Here is a 20,391-nt window from a genome sequence, read left to right on the forward strand (position 1 = left end):
TGGTCACGGCTTCCTTTTAGGGTAATTTTCCAGACACTATGCCATCTTAAGACTCTCTCCTCTGGACACAGTCTCACTTAAGTTCAACCAAAATGCTTGATGTTCTGTCATAAGAAGTTTGACAAACCAAAGGCTTACCTGTACTGCATTTGTGTAATGTGATTCTTTTTTTTTTTTTTTTTTTTTTTTGTGGTATGTCGGCCTCTCACTGTTGTGGCCTCTCCCGTTGCAGAGTACAGGCTCCAGACACGCAGGCTCAGTGGCCATGGCTCATGGGCCCAGCCGCTCCCCGGCATGTGGGATCTTTCCGGACCGGGGCACGAACCCGTGTCCCCTGCATCGGCAGGCGGACTCTCAATCGCTGCGCCACCAGGGAAGCCCATGTAATGTGATTCTTAAATTGAAATACTGTTAAATGTTTATATTGCCAAGACGGAAGGTTTCAAGTCAATGAATAAGAAAAAAGAAACTAGAAAGAGAAGACTAAATTAAACCCAAAGCAAGTAGAAGGAAAGAAATTACAAAGAGCAGAAACCAATGAAATAGAAAACAGGAAAACAACAGAGAAAATGCAATGAAACCAAAGCTGTTCCTTTGAAACCAACAACAAATCTATATAACCGAGAAAAAGAGAAAACACACAAATTACCAATATTAGGAATGAAAGAAGGGATAAAACAACAGACCCTAATAAGAGAACATTGGAAACTTTATGCTCATAAATTTTACAACTTAAATGAAATGAAAAAATTCCATGAAAGACAGAAGTAACCAGAGCTCACTCAAGAAGAAACAGATAACCTGAATAGTCTTGTATTTACTAGAGAAATGGAATTTACACTTAGAAAACAGTGCTCATAGGGACTTCCACTTCTGGAAGATGGAGGAGATGTACCTTTCCCTCCTTCTCCTGCTAATGTACAATTAAAAACCCAAGGCATTGTATACATAAGACAAACACTGAAGGCAGACAGAAGCAAGCAGATCAGCCGGGGACCTCCGGTCCCGATGAATGACTGGTGATCATTCCCAGGGCTATCTTTTTGCCTCATATAGCCCAGATTTAGGGCTAGGGAAGCAGGCAACTCAGAAACGCCAACAGGCATAGCAAAAAGACGTTTCAAGGAAAGTGGCTCTCTCTGGCCAGAAGACCAGGAACAGGCCACCTAGCAGTACAGAAGATTTTTAGACAATCATCACCCTGCTGCAGCCAACCCCACAGAAAACATCGTGGCCACCCCCACTTGCCCCAGCAAAGGCCCGGTGTCCCCAGCAGCCCCCCTAGGCTTCTGGTAATTAGGCAACCACTCCATCCCTGGTATTAGTGGAGGCTACTTGGGAAGCAGTAACAAAGCACCCTTGTCCCACCCTCCGTCCCCTCCCTTCCCTGGGTATCAACAGACCTGGGGTGGGGAACCTGGACCCCTACCCCACCTGGCAGTAACAAGTGTCCCCCAACCCCGACCCGAAATGTCCAGAGGACACCTCCTATAACAGGAGATTTAAATAAGATTCTGAGTTTCATAACATATCCTCAAAATGTCTGGTTTCATAAGAAATCACTTGTTATACCAACAACCAGAAAAATCTTAGCTTGAATGAGAAAAAGCAATCATTAGAAGCCAACACTGAGATGACACAGATTTTAGAATTACCTCACAAAGACCATAAAATTAAAATTCATAAAATTCAAAGCAAACTTCATAAAAATACCTCAATAAAAATTATGAACATTCCTGAAATACATGAAAAAATAGAAACTCAGCAAAGAAACAGAAAATACAAGAAGAACCAAGTGGAAACTTTAGAGTTGAAAAAACAAACAAACAAACAAACCCCCCCCGGGGGGGGGTGGAAATCAGGGAAAAAAAACCCAAACCTGAATGGAGGTGCTCTATAGCAGAATGGAAGGGAGAAAGGAAAGACTCAGAGAACTTAAAGATGGAACAGAAATTACCCAATCTAAACAAATGGAGAGGGACTTCCCTGGTGGTGCAGTGGTTAAGAATCCGCCTGCCAATTCAAGGACCACAGGTTCAAGCCCTGGTCTGGGATGATGCCACATGCCGCGGAGCAACTAAGCCCGTGTGCCATAACTACTGAGCCTGCGCTCTAGAGCCCGTGCGCCACAACTACTGAGCCCACATGCCACAACTACTGAAACCCACGTGCCTAAAGCCCGTGCTCCACAACAAGAGCAGCCACCGCAATGAGAAGCCCACGCACCACAATGAAGAGCAGCCCCAATAGAGAAAGCCCACGTGCAGCAATGAAGACACGATGCAGCCAAAAATAAACAAATAAATTAATTTTAAAAGAAGAATAAATAATCAAAAAAAACCCCCAAAAAACCGCACCAAAAAAACCCAACCAATCAACCAAGCAAAAAACTCCTGGGATGGAATTCACCTGACTCTGGAGACTACTCATGGAAAAATTTTTTTCTTTAAAAAAAAAAAATCCCCCTGTGTCTTGGGCTTCCAATCCCTGTGAATGATCTTTGCTGTACTCTTCCAGATTGAAGACCATTCCTGTTAGCATCTCAGCCCCTACCCAAAAAGCAGTAAAGACTCTCTGTGTTTGGTCATCTGTTTAAAACACAGTTCAGAGGTTGTTTTTAGACCTTTCTCTTTCCTTGGCACCTTTTCAGTATCTATTTTATGAAACAACCTATAATGAATTATTTCCATTAAAATTAATATTTTAAGAATATATAATGCCATGAGAAAACACTGTGGTAAATAAGAAGTGGATATAAAACTGTGTGTATGGAACCCAGTTTCTTAAAAGAGGAAAGCCATCTATATGCTTGTGGATATGGAAGAAAATATTCTGAAATAACACCATGATCTTAAACACTGTAATTAAAATCTCTCCACTTTAAAGAAAGTTTCTTGTTTGTCCAAGTTTATTAATCAGAAAACAACAAATGTATTAAATGATGAAACCATGTCATTCTAAGTAAGGCTGATGTGAGCGTAGAAGCCTCAGGAGAAAGTCTAATTGATGCTGTGGCCTCCACAGCCTTCTCTGCTGCAAAGACCCCAGAGCCCGCCTGGAGCCCAGGTTACCTGGTTGTTGACGACCACGTGGACAGTGCCGTGAGTCGTGTAGGACGGCAGGTCACTCAGGTGGAAGGTCTCGTACACGATGCCCTGGCCGGCAAACGCAGCATCCCCGTGCAGAAGGATGGACATGACCTGCAGACATGCAAAGGAGACCCCAAATGTGACATGGTCCTGACCACCACGTCCACAAGGCACACTGGAGATTCAGTCACAATCCACTTTTCAAAAAATGATGTATTTTGAGATAATTTCGAACTTAGAAAGAAAATGGCAGGAAGGCACAAAGACCCCCAGGCCCCCCCAGCACCCCCTTCCCCCTGAGAATGTGCTCCATGAGGGTGCCCTCCATGTCTGCACACCAGCCACCCTGCCATCATCTGCTGCAGAGCCAATGCCCACCACCCCTGAACCCACCACGCAGGACCCTCTCATCAAGAAAGCAATGCTGGCCCAGACCCCACGTGGACGTGCTCTTAGGGCCACGCCTCCTTAGCCTCTCGACCTGGAGCAGCCCATTGTGTCTCCCGTCTCCACGTCACGGACAGGTCTTGGGCTCCGATGGTCCTGTGTGACCAGACTCAGGAACGGTGCATTCCGTACCAGGGGACGCCAGAGCTGGCCTACCCCACGTGGATGAAGTTGACTTGGATCACATGGACAGGTAGCTGCCTGTTTCTCCCTTTTTTTTTTTTTTGGTCACGCTGCACAGCATGTGGGATCCTAGTTCCTCAACCAGGGATCGAACCTGTACCCCCTGCAGTGGAAGTGCAGAGTCTTAACCACTGGACCGCCAGGAAGTCTGTGTTTCTCCCTTTAAACTTGCCATTTCTCCTCGGTAACGAGAACAGTGAGGAGAACTTCTAGATCTTGCTCCTTACCACACCTCCACCCACCCAGCAGCCTGAGCGGCACCCCGGGATGCTGCCAGGTGTCACTCCTACCTCACGCGCTGGCATTCCATAAAAGCTTTCTCTTCTCGACTTTTATTTATTTGTATTAATATGTGCTCCCGGATTCCTGTTTTATTCAGCTGGCTGTAACTGACTAGTATCTGTAGTTATTTGGATGCTCACACTGCCCCATACTTGGCGTGGGGGTCCCGTGCCATCTGGACAGGCCCCATGGCTCGTGGGGGCCTCCGTGCTTTCTGGCACAACAGAGATTTCAGCCCCCTGCTGCACTGTTCCTGCCCAGCCCTGGAATCAGACACTTCTCTAAGGAGCCTGGTTCCTTCAGTGGAGGACGGCACTGAAGACTAGTATTTGTGTGCTCATCACCACTAGAAACATCACACTTCTAGGCTCTTCCAGCACAGAGCCAAAAACCAGAAGCACAGGTTCACGCACACAGAGATTTCTAAGTCTGTACACTGCACAACTGTGATGCCTCCAATTCCAACCCTTTTTCTGGGCCTTCCTCCTTCCGCGTTTATAAACATCTCCTACCCCGTGAGACACCGTTCCCACTGTCCTCAGCACATTACCTGTTTGCTTGGTACAGCCCCACGGCCCTGCCACCCCTGCTCCTTGACGCCCTCTTGCTGTGTTTACTCAGCTCCTGTCACCTCCCTGGTCCGCAGCGCCAGGAAGAGAAGGTCCACGTGCTCTTCAGGGACAAAAATCTAGATTTTTTTTTTTAGCAGAACCCCATGTGTCCTGCCCTGAGGGACACAGGGACGCTGTCTGGGACAGGTGGAAGTGGACACAAGTGTCGGGTCTGCGCAGGGACCTCCTCAGAGGATTGCAGCCTTGCCAGGGCCCAAACGACCGGGGGACACGGTGCCTCTTCCTGCTCGCCAGGACGCGCGTTTCTCTGCAGAGCCTTCTCTGTACAACCTCGGCCTTCTGCCGTCGGGCACCTCAGGGTCAGCCTCCCCTCTCCTCACGCTGTTTCTCTTGATCTTCTGGAGAAGCTGTATTGTGCCCCTTGCTAGGTTGCACTCGGTCCCTTGTGTTCCTCAGCGCAGCGCTGCTTGCTAAAATCACACACCCTGGCGGCCCGATCTGGACCCAGGTAGGAGCGGGCCTCCGTCCGTGGCAGGCCACCCGCGGCGCTAGGGAGCTGCTTTCCCACATGAATGCCCCAAGGGCCACATCAGCCCTGAGCCAAGCTGGGTCAGGCTCAGTCTTGCACCAGGTTATAGAACAACCTTGGCCACATTTATAGAAATTACATAGTTTTTTTCTGAAACACTGAAGGTTATGTAACAAACACTCCAGCTCCCTGGATTCTGGGTTTAACAGAAATCAGATAATTGCCTAAGGGTTTGGGAAGCGTAGCCAGGAGAGCAGGTGTGAAGGACTGGTGGGGTCTGGACCCGCCCGCTGAGCACGGGCAAGGGTGGGCTCAGATAGAGGGGCGGGGGCAGGGGCCTGGAGGGATGGGCCGTCCACGCCAGGCAGGGCACTCCCATGGACAGGGCACTCCCTCAGACAAGTGCCTGGTGACCACACAGGGCTAATCAGCCTCTCCTGGCCTCAGGATGGATTGCTGTGATCATCTGAAGCATGTTAGACACCCTCCACCACTTCTCCCTAGTTCTTTCATTCCTTTTCAGGACGTCTCCAGCATTCTAAGCAAGCGATGCTGGAGTGGCTTTTCGTCTGTAATTTATGAACGTGGATGTCACGAAGTTTTCTGCAATCCTGTTCCCTTCCCTGGCCCCAAATGCCTGGGCAAGGGTTCCAGCCACAGACAGCGGAAATGCTGGAGGCACTGGTCACTGATGCTGGTTTCCTCCCTATCCGTCCCCGGCCACTGTGTCACTGGTGGTCTCGGGGGCGGCACAGGAAGCCACTTTCTACCCTCTTGGAGTTTCTGAGGCACCATCCAGGCCCCCAAGCTCAGCAAAGTAACTCTCATGTCCCGACACCCTCCCCGTGGGCCACACTCTTTGTGGTGCAGGAACCACTTCCTGTTCCCAATGCCACCTCTGGTCGGGATCCCGTTACCCTCTAACCGTCCAAACACAGTACGAGTAGACTCACAGTGTTTTAAATTATAGAACCTAGTAGACTAATGCTTGGTTCCACCTCTAAAAAGTCTGACCTCTCTCCAGGGCATCCCTGGGCCAGGCTGCCCTGCCCAGCTCCTCCCTGCTCTGCCCACAGCACAACCCCACCTCCATCCTTGTCCTTCTTTCATCGCCAGAGAATGTCCTTTTCTTCCCGTCTACCTAAATCCTGCTGTTTCTTTAATTAAATATGACAACTACCTACTCTATCGATGAGAGGATTTGTCTGCCTTTCATTCCACTTCCTTCCACACCCATATACGTCTTCTGAAGTTCTTTACCAGTGAACCTGCAGCTTTACATCACATTGTGTATGTTCTGTTAGCTTCCTCACATATGACCCTATTTCTAGGAAGAACAAGAGATGCTTGAGAGTAGGTTGGTGATGCTGACTTTGAACATGCCCCAGAATGCACAGGCAGACATTACAAAAACTTGATTTTTCTTATTGCTTGGCTTTGAGGTTATCATTAATAAGAACTGTACAATTTGTTACAGACAGACTTCTACTTTGAGGTTAAACAAGGACAAACAGTTAAAATCCACTGAGGATTTCTATACGTAAGTAGGCTGTCCAACCAACATTAAACATTCAGTGTCACACACCTGGAAAATGCCGGTACCAGGGCCCCCCGGAACTCGAGCTGTTCTCCATCTCTAAACGGTGCCACCCTGCTACAAACTCGAACACCTCTCCTCCCATCTATCAGTATTTTTTTTTTTTTTTTTTTTTTTTTTGCGGTACGCGGGCCTCTCACTGCCGTGGCCTCTTCCGTTGCGGAGCACAGGTTCTGGACGCGCAGACTCAGCGGCCATGGCTCACAGGCCCAGCCGCTCCGCGGCATGTGCGATCTTCCCGGACCGGGGCACGAACCCGTGTCCCCTGCATCGGCAGGCGGACTTTCAACCACCGCGCCACCAGGGAAGCCCCCCATCTGTCAGTTTTACAGTTCCTCCTTTAGGCTCACCCACATCTTTTCCTTAAGACTCTCTCCTCCTGTTCAGTGACAAAGGCTCTTTGTCCGCCATGATACTGTACAAGACTAGCTTCTCCACAGGTGTGGTGACAATGAAAGCAATCTACTCCCCACCTAGCTCTGGTGATCACAACTTGGAAGGAAGCATTATCTGTAACGGATTAATTTATTAATACTATGGCTACTCTTTCAAGATCCATTCAGAATATTTTGTTAAATTCCAGAAACATGAGGTCTGGGACGTGCCTGAGGCTGTGAGCCGGTCCTGGACCATGTGGCCTCAGGGCTGCCCCTGGCCAGCCCCCGTGGCCTTACCTTCTTTCCCTCGGTGTCCCCGCAGTAAAACTGCTCAGCTTTAGTCTTGCCCATCACCACGGGATCGGCAGCCTCCAGGTGGGAAGGGTTCGCCACCAGTGACAGGGTGATGTTCCTGTCGGTCACACGGTTGATCCGCCGGTGATACATGCCCAGGTGGTACTTCACGTCTCCAGAACCCTGAAGGTACAAACAGTCAGTCTTCATCCTGGGCATGGAGATGCTTACTCTTCACGACAGCCCTGTCCTGTGTTACTTCTCCTCCCAGAACCCCCATTCCTGGAAGGATGGAAAGCCTTTCCCCAGAACGGCTCTACCTAGGGCACAGGGAGAAGGTCCCTCAACCAGAGGCGCACATCCCAAACCCCAGCGGGGAGGACTGCGGGGGCTGCCAAGCCTCTGATCTCTCTTTTCTCCGGGAGGTCGGCCACCGGCCACCTCCTCTGTGAGTGGTATGGAGGATCCCAGGCCCAGGTGCTTCCGGAGAAACAAGTGGAACCAGGGTCTGGTGTGGGTCGGAGCTATGCTAGTTTCTAAAAGAAATCAGGTGTCTCACCTCATCAGCTGCCTCCAGCTTTGAGTCGAACTGACAGAAAATCTGCTCCAGCTCCTTCCTGATGACGTTTGCAAGCACGTTCAGCCGCCCTCTGGTACACAGAGGAGCGAGCAGGGCCTGAGCTGTGTTCCGGGCAGCAGGCAATGCTGTTCTAGCCCCTTCCTCCCCCGATGGACAGGCAGTGCCTCGGTTTGCAGCCCGAGAGGAGCTGAGAGCAGAGCTGATGGGACACTCAGCCTCTGCTTGCCCGGCACCCAGGGCCACGACGAGGTGGGAGGAAGAAAGGTAGAAAACGGAGAGACACTGCCGGCCTGCGGCGAACGCTCCACCCTCAGCCTCCGCTGCCGCCTCAAGCTGAGGTCTCCGCTCCACGTCACCGAGCAGCCTTCCCTCTAGGTTAACCTCCCTCAGTGGTGATCCCGACAAGGGCATGAGGCCAAGATGCCTGCCTAAAACCACTATGGCCTTGAGTGTGACAGTGGCTACTGAGGGAGGGGGATGCTGTGGCGATGGCTGTCCCAGGACAGGGGTGCAAGTGCGTTCCAGGCGAGCCAGCCTCTTTGCTGGCCTAGTGCCCCACCCCGTGCTCTGGATGCATGAAGGGCAGCCAGGTACCTGTGCGGCATCCCCATGATCACGTAGTCCACTCCGTTCTCACTTGACTTGTCAATGATGGTCTTGAGGGCAGGAATCAGCACCTCGCAGCCTTCGAGACCAAAGCGCTTCTCAGATGACCACTTCCGCTGCAGGAACTCCTCAAACCTGGACAGGAACCAAGCCACTCTGAAGAGCCAAGTCGCCAGGGCCAACCTTGCTCTCGTGGGGCTGTGGCCACGCTCCAAACCCACCCACCCCTGTCAACAGGCTGTGCCACACTGACGGGACCAGTGCAGCCCCGTACCTGGTGGAGCGCACTAGCCGGGCCAGCAGGGTCCGCTTCTCCTCGTTGGTGAACTGCATGATCCCAGGCGTCTCGAATTTCTGCCGGATCCACTGGCACTGCTCCAGGTCATTGATGAACATGAACTCCACCCCAATGTGCTGGCAGTACGCCATCTGTTTTTCACGCACACACACACGATCAAGGGGATGTCCCCCCAGGCGTGTTGACTGCCCACTCAGCCAGAAGGCTGGCAGGAACAGGTGGCCTCCCTTTCAAATGCAACAGAGCCAGCTGTGATCTGGGGCACCAAGTTTGGGCCCACAACCTCCTCTCACTCCGAACCTGGCCATGAAATACTTCCTCCACAGAGTACAGAGCCCAATAGGCAGGGAGGGGACAGTGAGAACCACTAAGCCGAGACATGCTCCCCTCATGGTGGGAGGACAGAAGCACCAGCCCAGGGATGGGGAAGCTCCTGGGGAAGACAGGTTCTCTGACCTCAAGGTCAGACTGTGCCCACCACCCTGAGAAAGAAAGGCCCTGTACTGCCGGTGGATATCACAGCTCAGTGGCCACTTAAGTTAGCAGGCTTTTATTTATTTTTAAAATTTATTTATTTATGGCTGCGTTGGGTCTTTGTTGCTGTGTGTGGGCTTTCTCTAGTTGTAGCAAGCTGGGGCTACTCTTCGTTGCGGTGTGCAGGCTTCTCGTTGTGGTGGCTTCTCTTGTTGCGGAGCACGGGCCCTAGGCACGCGGGCTCCAGTAGTTGCGGCACGCAGGCTTCAGTAGTTGCGGCACGCGGGCTCAGTAGTTGTGGCTCATGGGCTCTAGAGCGCAGGCTCAGTAGTTGTGGTGCACAGGCTTAGCTGCTCCACGGCATGTGGGATCTTCCCGGACCAGGGCTCAAACCCATGTCCCCTGCATTGGCAGGAGGATTCTTAACCACTGCTTTTAGGAATTTAAAAAGCAATGCCCTGGTGTGCCAATAATTTTTTAAAATTAATTAATATATATATATTGGCCACGCTGCACATCTTGTGGGATCTCAGTTCCCTGACCAGGGATCAAACCCAGGCCACGGTAGTGATACCGCTGAATCCTAACCACTAGGTCACCAGGGAACTCCCGACAATAAGTTTTAGAGCCCACAGATGCCTTTCAACAACTTCGCAGCAGCCATGCTGACCAAGCACTTAGAGGGCCGGGTTCTGCTTGGTGGTTCTGTCTGTGACCCCCTTTGGTTTTCACAACAGACATGGAAACTGGCTGGCACAGTGCAGGGTGAGGATGCACCTGGGATCCCAGTGGTGGGTCCAGATGTGACACCAGAGCAGGGGTGGGCACCTCTGCATGTTAATTCTATGATAATGAAACAAAGGGACATTTGCTTGAACTCAAAATAATGGCCAACCACAGCGCGCTCACTATCATCCTAGCCAAGAGGAGGAAAATCTTGCCTAGGGACAAAAAGAGGAAATGGAGCTGGGAAAGACCTTGGTGTTTAAGGTGTTTTCATTAACTCCAAAACTATATTTCCCTGAGGACACCTCATGTGATAAACTGGGAACTTTTAAACTGGATGCACAAGAAGCCCAGGGATGGGGGGTGCTGGCCTGCCTTCCCTGACTTCAGAGCCAGCGCGTGTCACCACTTCCACCGGAGCTGTACAGTGACAGTGCCCTGATCTACTGAGCCGCAGAAGAAAGTGTATTTCTACACAAACACATTTGAGAAAACATGGCCCAGCCACAGCGTCTGTTAACATGAACCTTGAACCTTCCTCCATCAGCTTAAAAAAGGGTGCATCTTCCCTGGGACCCAAGTCTGAGTTGTAAGCCTAGCAGAGAGGAGAGGAAGGGGTGGGGAGAGAGGGGAGGGGAAGGGGAGAGGGGAGGGGAGGGGAAGAGAATGAAGGAAGGGAAAGGGGGAGAGGAGGGGGAGGGAGGAAGTGGGGAGGGAAGAGGCGGGGAGGGGGAGGGGGCTCCCTCCTTTACCCATGGAGGCAGGAGAACACGCCCGTGTTCCTTATGCCTGATGGGCAGGTATGTCCATTAATGAACAATTAAAGGCTCAAAGGAAATTATTAGGTCAAAAACAGTATGTCTCCATTATTATCAGCATGAATTTAGCTATTAACTTGGACACATAGTTACTGGGCCCCTGGATCATATTTTGTTTCTCCTGTTCTTGGCTCAATCCCCAGGAGAAAAGGGCAGGGAGTTTTAGGTGCCGATTCTTAGCTTCTCTCTCTAGTGAGACGTTAGGAAGCCAAGAAATTGCACTCGCTCTAAATATTCAAAGAGCTGCAAGTTGATTATTACGTCACAGGACCAAGAACATACTTAAGCTCTGTCAGCTCACACAGCCGCCCAGTGCACGCACATGTCACGTGTAAACACACCTAACCCACCATCATCGGGTGCGTGTTCACAAATATCTGTAAACAACGAGAAGGGGTATTCCGAACTGGGACAAGTCAGAATGGTAGGCTCTCTTGGAAGAGCCCTGGACGTGGGGCCCTCTGGGGACAGGGGGTGCTATGGCTGGGACCCCTGGAGTCCAGGTCCAAGGGTCCACAACAGCCCAACTCCTGGGTTCTGGCACTGGATGAAATGAGAGCCGTGCATGGCTCTCTGCCCCTTTCAAATGCTGGATCAGTACAACCTGGGGCTCGAGCAGTCGCTTGTAAACACAGCTGCGTATCCCTATCTCCGGGAGATTTGTAAAAATGCACATTTCCAGGCTCCAAAACCAGAGCTGACTCAGTTGGTCGTAGGTGGGCCAGGAATCTCCCCAGGCGTTCCTATTCAAGTTGGCTTGGGAATGACACCCTTTATTTACCTAATGCTTTAGGACACTTTTTTTTTTTTTTTTTCTGGTACGTGGGCCTCTCACTGTTGTGGCCTCTCCCATTGCGGAGCACAGGCTCCGGACTCGCAGGCCCAGTGGCCATGGCTCACGGTCCGTGGCATGTGGGATCCTCCCGGACCGGGGCACGAACCCGTGTCCCCTGCATCGGCAGGCGGACTCTCAACCACTGCGCCACCAGGGAAGCCCAGGACACATTTTTTAAAGTCGGAAGCAAAGTCTACATTTTGTTATGGTTGATTGTAAAAATAAACATGGAATTTCATCAACAAAATAGCAAAAAACAGAACAAAACAATTCCCCTTCCCTTACATTAAAAAAATATATAGGATCAAGAGAAAAACAACCTAGTCTGGAGGCCTCCTGCCAGCACAAGTTTTTAGCAAGTCCACTGGAGTTTTCTGGAAACGACTTGTGTTTTCTTACCTCCAGGCGCCGGATGATCTCCCGCAGCGGAAGGGCCGACTCCTGTCCGCCGATGAACGTGGTGGTGGGCAGGTGGAAGACCTTGTCCAGGTCAGACTCGTCCAGGCCGTAGAACCCTACGGGGGTGAGGAGAGATGGGCACAGCCATACGGGGGCCACAGTTTAGGAAAAGGGGGAGGGACTCCCCGGGGGAGAGAAAAAAGAAGAACAAAATCATAAAAACCTCTGTTATGTATGAAAATAAATACTATATTACAGCCAGAAACACAAAGTTTAGCAACAAACAGAAGCTGAGTATATTACTGGCATCACAGGTAAAGGAGAATAAATTCATATGATGCATATATTAGTCCAGTGCACCAATTATTCATAATTTAGAGAAAAATGTATTTCAAGGCCCCACAGACACAAAGCGATTTAGGTTTGAAAAGGCACTGGGTAAGTCAATCAGAAAGCAAATGAAAAACAGTTAAGGAGAGAATTCAAGTAGAAAATGAGGAACTGGACTAGACTAGGTCATATATGTCTTAATGGTGATGGCTTTTGTATGTGGTGAGTGGAAGCTAGGAGACTGAGAAGTGAGGGACAGTCACCAAGAAGCCCAGTGGCCTGCGGGAGAGCTGCCAGGCAGCAGGGCAGAGGCTTCCACAGCCACCTCTGATGAAGGACGGCGCCATCTCCTGGAAGACCTCCAACTGCACATAAAGACCCATCCTCCAGACAGCGCTCGTAAGTCACAGATCTGATTATCGCTCTCCCCAGTCCAATACCGACACGTATTTACTGACTAATTGCTAAGGAACCGACTATCACTGACTCATCACTGCTATTTGCTGAGCACCACGTGCAAGGTGCCTCCTCATCTGAAAGCATATTTCAAACTGACAAACACGTGATGGAGCGGAGGGGCTCTTTCCAGGGCATTATGCGCTTGTTTCATGTTGCAATAATTATCAAAGGGGAAGAGACTTGGAGGAAAACTGCCCAGTGACACTATAGGTTAGGCTCCCACCCACAAGATATTGGCTGGAGTGAGGCAAGGTGCAGTTCACAATCCCAGACGCCAGGATGAAATGTGAAACGAGCACCCAACAGTCTCTAACACCTGACTGTGCAAGATCAGACAGTCTCCGATTTCCTGGCCTAATTAAGTGTAAATAAGACAGAGGGCCCAGTAAGGGACCCAAGCAGTTGCTTGCAAACACAGCTGTGTATCCAAATCTCTAGGGAATTGGGGAGATTTGTAAAAATGCACATTTCCAGGCTCCAATGCCAGGACTTGACTCAATTGGTCATGGATGGGCCACGAACATCCCTGGATGATCCTATTCAAGCTGGCTTGGGAACCACAGCTTTTATTTATCTAATGCTCTAGGACACTTTTTTTTTTTTAACTTTTAAAAGCAAATTCTATGTTTTTCAACCTTTTTTTGTTTTATTAAAACAAAAGCAACCTGGCTTTTTTTCACCTTGGGGTGGTGGTGGTGATGGTAGAGTGGCTTGGTTAAGCTATGCACCCGTTTCCTGCCGTTATTCTATCAAGAATGAGGATGGGCCATCACGTGGGCCTGATAAAGCATGGCTCTGGCCCTTCACAGCCCAGCTCTCAGTGTTTATGGAGGAAAACCAGAGTTATTTGGGGGACACTTTTCCTAGCTCATGGGAACACTCAGCAGTGGGGGCTAAGGGAACCGGGGTATCCAGAGTGCACACTCTGTTGGGAACAGTTTGAACATTTTGATTGTGGAGTTAACCAACGACCTGTGTGTCCCAGAGGAGAACGTGGGCTTGTCGTGACCTTTCAGCATGAAGAGCCCTTGGCCTCACCACATGTGTGATTCTTCATTTCCATCACCGTGAACTGATCATTCTTGGGCTCTACTACTGAACTTCAAAACTGCTGGCCTTGCTTCTGAGTTCTTCAGTCATTTGACAACTTAAATCTACAGACGTCTGGGAAGGTAGTATAGACATATGCCTACCTATTCCCCCACCAAGTGCAACTAAAAACCCCAGATATCATGTATAAAACAAATGTAAGATGACGCCAAAGGGTGGAGAAAAAAGCCAACCAGCCAAGGAGGTCCCTAGGTTTCCTTTTGGGCTCCCATATCCCAGACCTGGAGCAAAGAATGTGGAAACTTCTACAGGTGTAGACAGAAAAAGCCCCAACAAAAGCTGCTCTCTTTAAAGGACAGGAGAAAGGCAGTCTCGCAGGACAGAAAACTTTTAGACTGTAACTGCTCTGTTCCACCCAAACATACGGAACACACTGCAGCCCCATCAACACCCTTGTCAGGCTGCAGTGCACTCTGACCTCTGACCCCACCCAAAGGTTTCAAAGAAGGCCCAAGAAGAAGCCCAAACTTTCATTCCCTCTGGGAGGTAATGCACTAGCCCACTCCCCTACCCTAATGTCAACAGAGACTTTGGGGCCCAGAATGTCCATCTCCACCGGGGAGTAACTAGGTGGGCCCCTCCCTACCAGAGCAGTGTTCAGAGGAGCCTTGCTATAACAAAGATTTCAACAAGATCCCATCTCATAATACCCAAAATGTCCTGGTTTCAATATTAAAAAAAAAAAGAAAAATCACTTATAACAAGAACCAGGAATATGTCAGATTGAACGAGAAAAGATAATCAATAGACACTAAGATGTTAGAATTATCTAAGATTCTCAAGAAGCCATTATCAAATGATTTCAGTGAGCAATTAAAACGTGAGAGAGACATGAAAAAAAAAATTAAGTCTCAGCAAAGACACAGAAAGTCTCTGCAAAAAATTAAGATACAAAGAAGCACCAAATGGGAAATTTTGAAACTGCAAAATATAATAACCCAAATTAAAACTTAGTAAACGGGCTCAATGGCATTATCAGAGGACAGAGGATCAGTGAACTTAAAGGGAGAACAACAGAAATCAACCAACCTGAAGAATACAGAGAAAACAGATTGGGGGGGAAAAAAACGGAAGAAAGTCCTAGGGACGTGTGATGCTGTAACAAAAGATTTCACAGTTGTGTTGATGAATCCCAGAAGGAGAAGAGAAAGCGGGAGGCTGAAGACTTCCCAAATATGGCAAAAGACTTACTCCACAGACTCAAGAAACTCAGTGAACTCATAAAATAAAGCCAAGGAAATCCATGTCAAAATATGTTACAATTAAACTTCTGAATTTAAAGACAAAAAATCTTGAAAGCAGCCAGAATATAGTGACACTCTGCCTAGAGGGCAAAACAACTCAAATAACAGTGGATTTCTCAACAGAGGACAAAACAACAGAGGACAAAATAATAGAGGATTTCTGAACAGAAGCCATGGAGACCAGAAGGAAGTAGCACCACACTTACCAAGAGCTGAAAGAAAAGAACTGTTTCCCCAGAATCCTATATACAGTGATAATATCCTATAGGAATGAAGGAGAAATCAAAACATTTTCAGATGAAGAGAACTAAGAGAATCTGTCATCCTAAATGAATGGCTAAAAGAAGTTGTAAACAGAAAGGAAATGATACCAGAAGGAATCAGACAGGAGGAAGGAAGAAAGAACATGGAACTAAATAATACAGGTAAATAAAAGACTTTCCTTCTCCTCGTGGGTCTTCTAAATTATGTTTGATGATTGAAGCAAAATTTGTAATATTATCTGATGCAGTTCTAAACATATGTAGAGGAAATGTTTAAGAAAACTATATATTTTACATGGAGAGAAGGAAGGGATGTAAAGGGAGGTAAGTACACTTCACTTGAACTGGTAAAATGATGACACCATTAGATTGTGATAAGTTATGTAGTGATATAACACCTAAACAGCCACTAAAAAGGCTAAAAACCACTAAAAACACAAAGAGAGATGATCAAAAAGACTATATATAAATAAAAATGGAATTTTAAAGTATAGGTTTAAAAACCTAGAGGAAGTCAGGAAAAAGAAAGCAGAGAAATGAATAGGGCCAAACAAAATGAAGGATAAAATGGTAGATTTAAGCCCTAACATATCAATAGTTACATTAAATACAAATGGTCTAAATATACTACTCAAATGACAGAGATTGACGGAGTGGATTAAAAAAACAGGACTCAACTATATGCTTGACTTCAAATACAGTGATTTAGGCAGACTGAAAGTAAAAGGATGGAAGAAGATATGTCATGTAAAACATGTCCAACAAAAGCAGGAGTAGCTATATTATCATCAGATAAAGTATATATTAGAGCAAAGAAAATTACTAGAGACAGAGAGGGACATTGTATGATAAAAAGATCAATCCACCCAGAAGACATAGCAATTCTAAATGTGCGTGCACCAAACAACAGAGATGCAAAATATGCGAAAGAAAAAACACCAAAACTGAGGACTGAAAAGAAAAATAGACAAACCCACAGTTCGTCTGGAGGCTTCAAAGCCCTTCACTCAATAATCGACAAAAAAGGAGATAGAAAGTTGCCAAAGATATAGAAAGACTCTATAACTGACAGGATCTAATGGACATTTATAGAACACTTCACCAAACAACAGCAGAGTATGCATTCTTTCCAAATGTCCATGGAACAAATGTCAATTCAGACAATATAGTGGGCCATAAAAACACCTCAACAAATTTAGCAGAACTGAGGGACTTCCCTGGTGGTCCAGTGGTTAAGCATCTGCCTTCCAATTCAGGGGATGTGGGTTCGATCCCTGGTCGCGGAACTAGGATCCCACATGCCATGGGGCAACTAAGCCTGTGCGTCGCAACTAGAGAGAAGCCAGTGCGATGCAACTGGAGAAGCCCACGCGCTGTAACAAAAGATCCCGCATGCTGCGACTAAGGCTAGATGAAGCCAAAAACAAAAAAATTTAGCAGAACTGGAATTATATGGAGTACATTCTCCAACAACAATGGAATCAAACTAGAAATCAATAAGAGAAATATAAAAGGAAAATCTCCAAATTCTTGGAAACTAAACAACACCCTCTAAATAATCCATGAGTCAAAGAAGAAATATTAAGGGGTATCAGAAAATACACTGAACTGAATGGAAATGAAAATACAGTATGTCAAAGTTTGTAGGACAGCTAAAGCAGTTCTGACAGGGAAATTTATAGCAGTAAATGCAAATATTAGAGAAGAGGAAAAGGCTCTAATCAGTAATCTATAAGATCTTATCACAAGAACCTAGAAAAAGAAGGAAAAAAAAACAATACAAAGAAAGCAGAAGTAAGGAAATAAAGATAAGAACAGAAATCAATGAAATTGAAAACAGCAAAACAGAAAAATCAATGCAACAGCTGGTTCTTTGGAAAGATCAGTAACGTTGACAAACTTCTAAAAGGACTAACAGAAAAAGAGAAGACACAAATTACCAGTATCAGGAATAAAAGGGGATATCAATACAGACCCTGCAGATATCAAAAAGATACTAAGGGAATACTATGAACAACATACACTTGACAACTCAGATGTAAACAAACCATTCCTAGAACAACACAAACTGCTGTTACCCACCCACTAAGAAAGAGATAATCTGAATAGCTCTAACTTTTAAAGAAATCGAATTCATAAATAAAAAGCTTCTGAAAAAGAAATCCAAACCCATATGGTTTTGCTGGGGAATTCTACTGGATGTTTAAAGAATTAACACCAACTCTACACAGTCTCTTTCAGGAATTAGAGTAGGAAGAAAACTTCTCAGCTTATTTTACAAAGCTAGAATTACCCTGATACCAAGAGCAGACAAAGACAGTCAGAAAAAAAAAATTACAGACCAATATTCCCTACGAATACAGATACAAATACGTACATATATAGATGTAGCAATATGCACAAATAATTATATACCATGACCAATTGAGGTTTATTCCAGCAGTACATGTAAGTTGGGTTCAATACTTGAAAATCAATCGATGTAATCCACCATTGATCAGGAACAAAGCAAGGATGTTCATTCTTATGCCTCTTAGTCAACATGGTACTGGAAGGTCCAACCAGGGCAATTGGGCAAGAAAAGGAAATAAAAGGCAAACAGATTGGAAACGAAGAAATAATTGTTCCTATTTTCAAGTGAGATGATTGTCTACCCCCAAAATTCTAAAGAATCTACTAAAAAAAAAAAAGTCCTAGAATAAGTGAGCTCAGCAAGGTCACAGGACACAACATAAAAACAATCAATTGTACTTCAAGATATTAGTAATGAATAGAGGGACACTAAATTTTTTTAAAAACAGAAAGTACTGACATGTAAATCTAACAAAACATATACAGAATTTGTATGCTGAAAACTACAAAAAGCTGATGAAAGAAATCAAAGATCTAAATAAGTGAGACATACTATGTTCATGGATTGAAGGGCAACATAGTAAAGATGTCAATTCTCCTTAAATTCATCTATAGGTTTAACACAATTCCTACCAAAATGTCAGCAAGAGTTTTTGTAAATGTAGACAAGCTTATTCTAAAATTTACATGGAAAGAGACAGGCCCTAGAACAGCCAAGGCAATTCTGGAAAAGGAAAATAAAGTTCAGCAGCTACAGTAATCAAGACAGTGTGGTACTGGTGGAGAGACACACCTATTAAAAGAATAGAGAACCCAGAAACAGACCCACTGAATAAGTCCAACTGATTTTTGATAAAAGTGTATAAAAGCAATTCAATGATAAGAAAGACAAACTTTTCAGTTAATGGTGCTGGAGTGATTGACATCCACAGGCCAAAAATAAACAAACCTTGATCTAAACTTCATATCCTATACAGAAATGAACTCAAAATGGATCACAGAGTTAAATGTTAAATGCAAAACTATAAAACCTTTAGAAAAATACAGGAGAAAATCTTCAGGATCTAGAGCTAAGAAAAGAGTTCTTAAACTTGATACCAAAAACATGATCCATAAAAGGGAAAATTGATACACTGGACTATAGAGTTTAAAACTTTTGCTCTGTAAAAGACCCTATTAGTCGAAGAACAGAAGAAACAACACAAAGGTCCTTCAGTGAGTAAATGGTTAAAACAATTCTGGGACACCTATGGCAAGGAATGCTACTCAGCAATTAAGAAGGAAAAAATTAGTGTTAGAAAAGCATGCTGACTGAAAAATGCCAATTCCAAAATGTTACATATTGTGATTTGTAAAACATTCTTGAAATGACAAAATTATAGAAATGGAGAACAGAACAGTGGTTGCCAGGGGTCAAACATGGGGGTGGGGTAGAAGGGGAGTAAGTGTGGCTACAGAGGGGCAGCAGGAATGACCGCTGGAGTGATGTAGACCTCTGTGGCTTGACTGCTGTCAGTGTCGGTATCCTGGTGTGATGTACTATGGTTTACAAGATGGTACCACTGAGGGAACTGGCTGAAAGGCATATGAGAATGTCTCTGTTATTTTTCATAACTGCATACAATTATTTCAAAATGAAAAGTTTAATCAAAACTAGAGTCTCACAGACATGATAAGATGGAGGAAAAGAGAACTTCTGAGTGACACCTGGCATGGAAGGAAGACTGGCCACTGTGGTGAGTGACAGCAGGCAGATGACCCCCGGCACCCCACTCTGGATTCTTCAAAGGTGCTCTGCCCAGAACCAAGGGTCATTAAGGACTCCTTACTTCATTAAGTAACGTTTTATCAGTACTTTAGTTGTCCTTCAAACATGGGAAGATCAAAAGGGAAAAAATGCCCAGGAAGCAGAATCTGAAAGAATCCAGAGTCCAGTCAGAGGCACAGTGCAGGATGTGGAGGAAACGACGTGCCAACATGCAGAATGTAGTGTGGCCTCAGGTCCCCGCTGGCTACAGCAGGAGCTAGAGACAGCCTACGCTAAAGACGGAAGCCCAGCGAAGCGATGGTGGACACGTGGAGGTGAAAATGCTCTTCAGAACACAAATGGACAGAAGCTAATATGACATGGTAAGTAGCTCTACCTGTTGGATAACAGCTATATGACAGGAAAAACATATCTCAAGACAATTAACAAACTTCAAAACACTCGACAGAGTTGTGTCAACTTTCCCCAAATTGCATGCTGGGGAAAGCTGCACATCCTGCTCAAATGAAGTCCTCAGCTCCAGAAAAGTGAAAGGCTCGTTATTTTCATACCTCCTACTGTTAGCATTCGAAGTCGTTCCTTGAAAACTGCAAGATCTGAGAGGCAGAGTGGGATAGCATGGGTGAGTGCAGAGGGAAAAAGACAGGCGAGTTAGTTTAAAAAAACCCCAAACACCCAAAACCCTACACCATTACCGCAGGAACAGGTAGCACAAACACTGTCACACAGACATAGACACTGAAGGAGAACAAGGGAGGG

The 20,391-nt window shown here is 46.5% G+C and overlaps 1 protein-coding gene across 3 annotated transcripts in view; it reads right to left on the reverse strand.

The window, feature by feature from the left end:
- Window positions 1-20,391, reverse strand: part of OGDH (oxoglutarate dehydrogenase) — a 77,661-nt gene that overhangs the window by 20,327 nt on the left and 36,943 nt on the right. For all 3 annotated transcript variants that reach the window (XM_079931363.1, XM_079931361.1, XM_079931362.1), the window contains exons 5-10: window positions 12,107-12,222; window positions 8,831-8,985; window positions 8,545-8,691; window positions 7,930-8,020; window positions 7,374-7,553; window positions 3,072-3,200 (exon numbers count right to left, since the gene is read on the reverse strand). In XM_079931363.1, the coding sequence (XP_079787489.1) occupies window positions 3,072-3,200; window positions 7,374-7,553; window positions 7,930-8,020; window positions 8,545-8,691; window positions 8,831-8,985; window positions 12,107-12,222 (818 nt within the window). The remainder of the gene's footprint in view (window positions 1-3,071; window positions 3,201-7,373; window positions 7,554-7,929; window positions 8,021-8,544; window positions 8,692-8,830; window positions 8,986-12,106; window positions 12,223-20,391) is intronic.

The sequence above is a fragment of the Stenella coeruleoalba genome, assembly GCF_951394435.1.
Source record: "Stenella coeruleoalba genome assembly, chromosome: 9".
In the NCBI taxonomy this organism is placed as follows: Eukaryota; Metazoa; Chordata; class Mammalia; order Artiodactyla; family Delphinidae; genus Stenella; species Stenella coeruleoalba.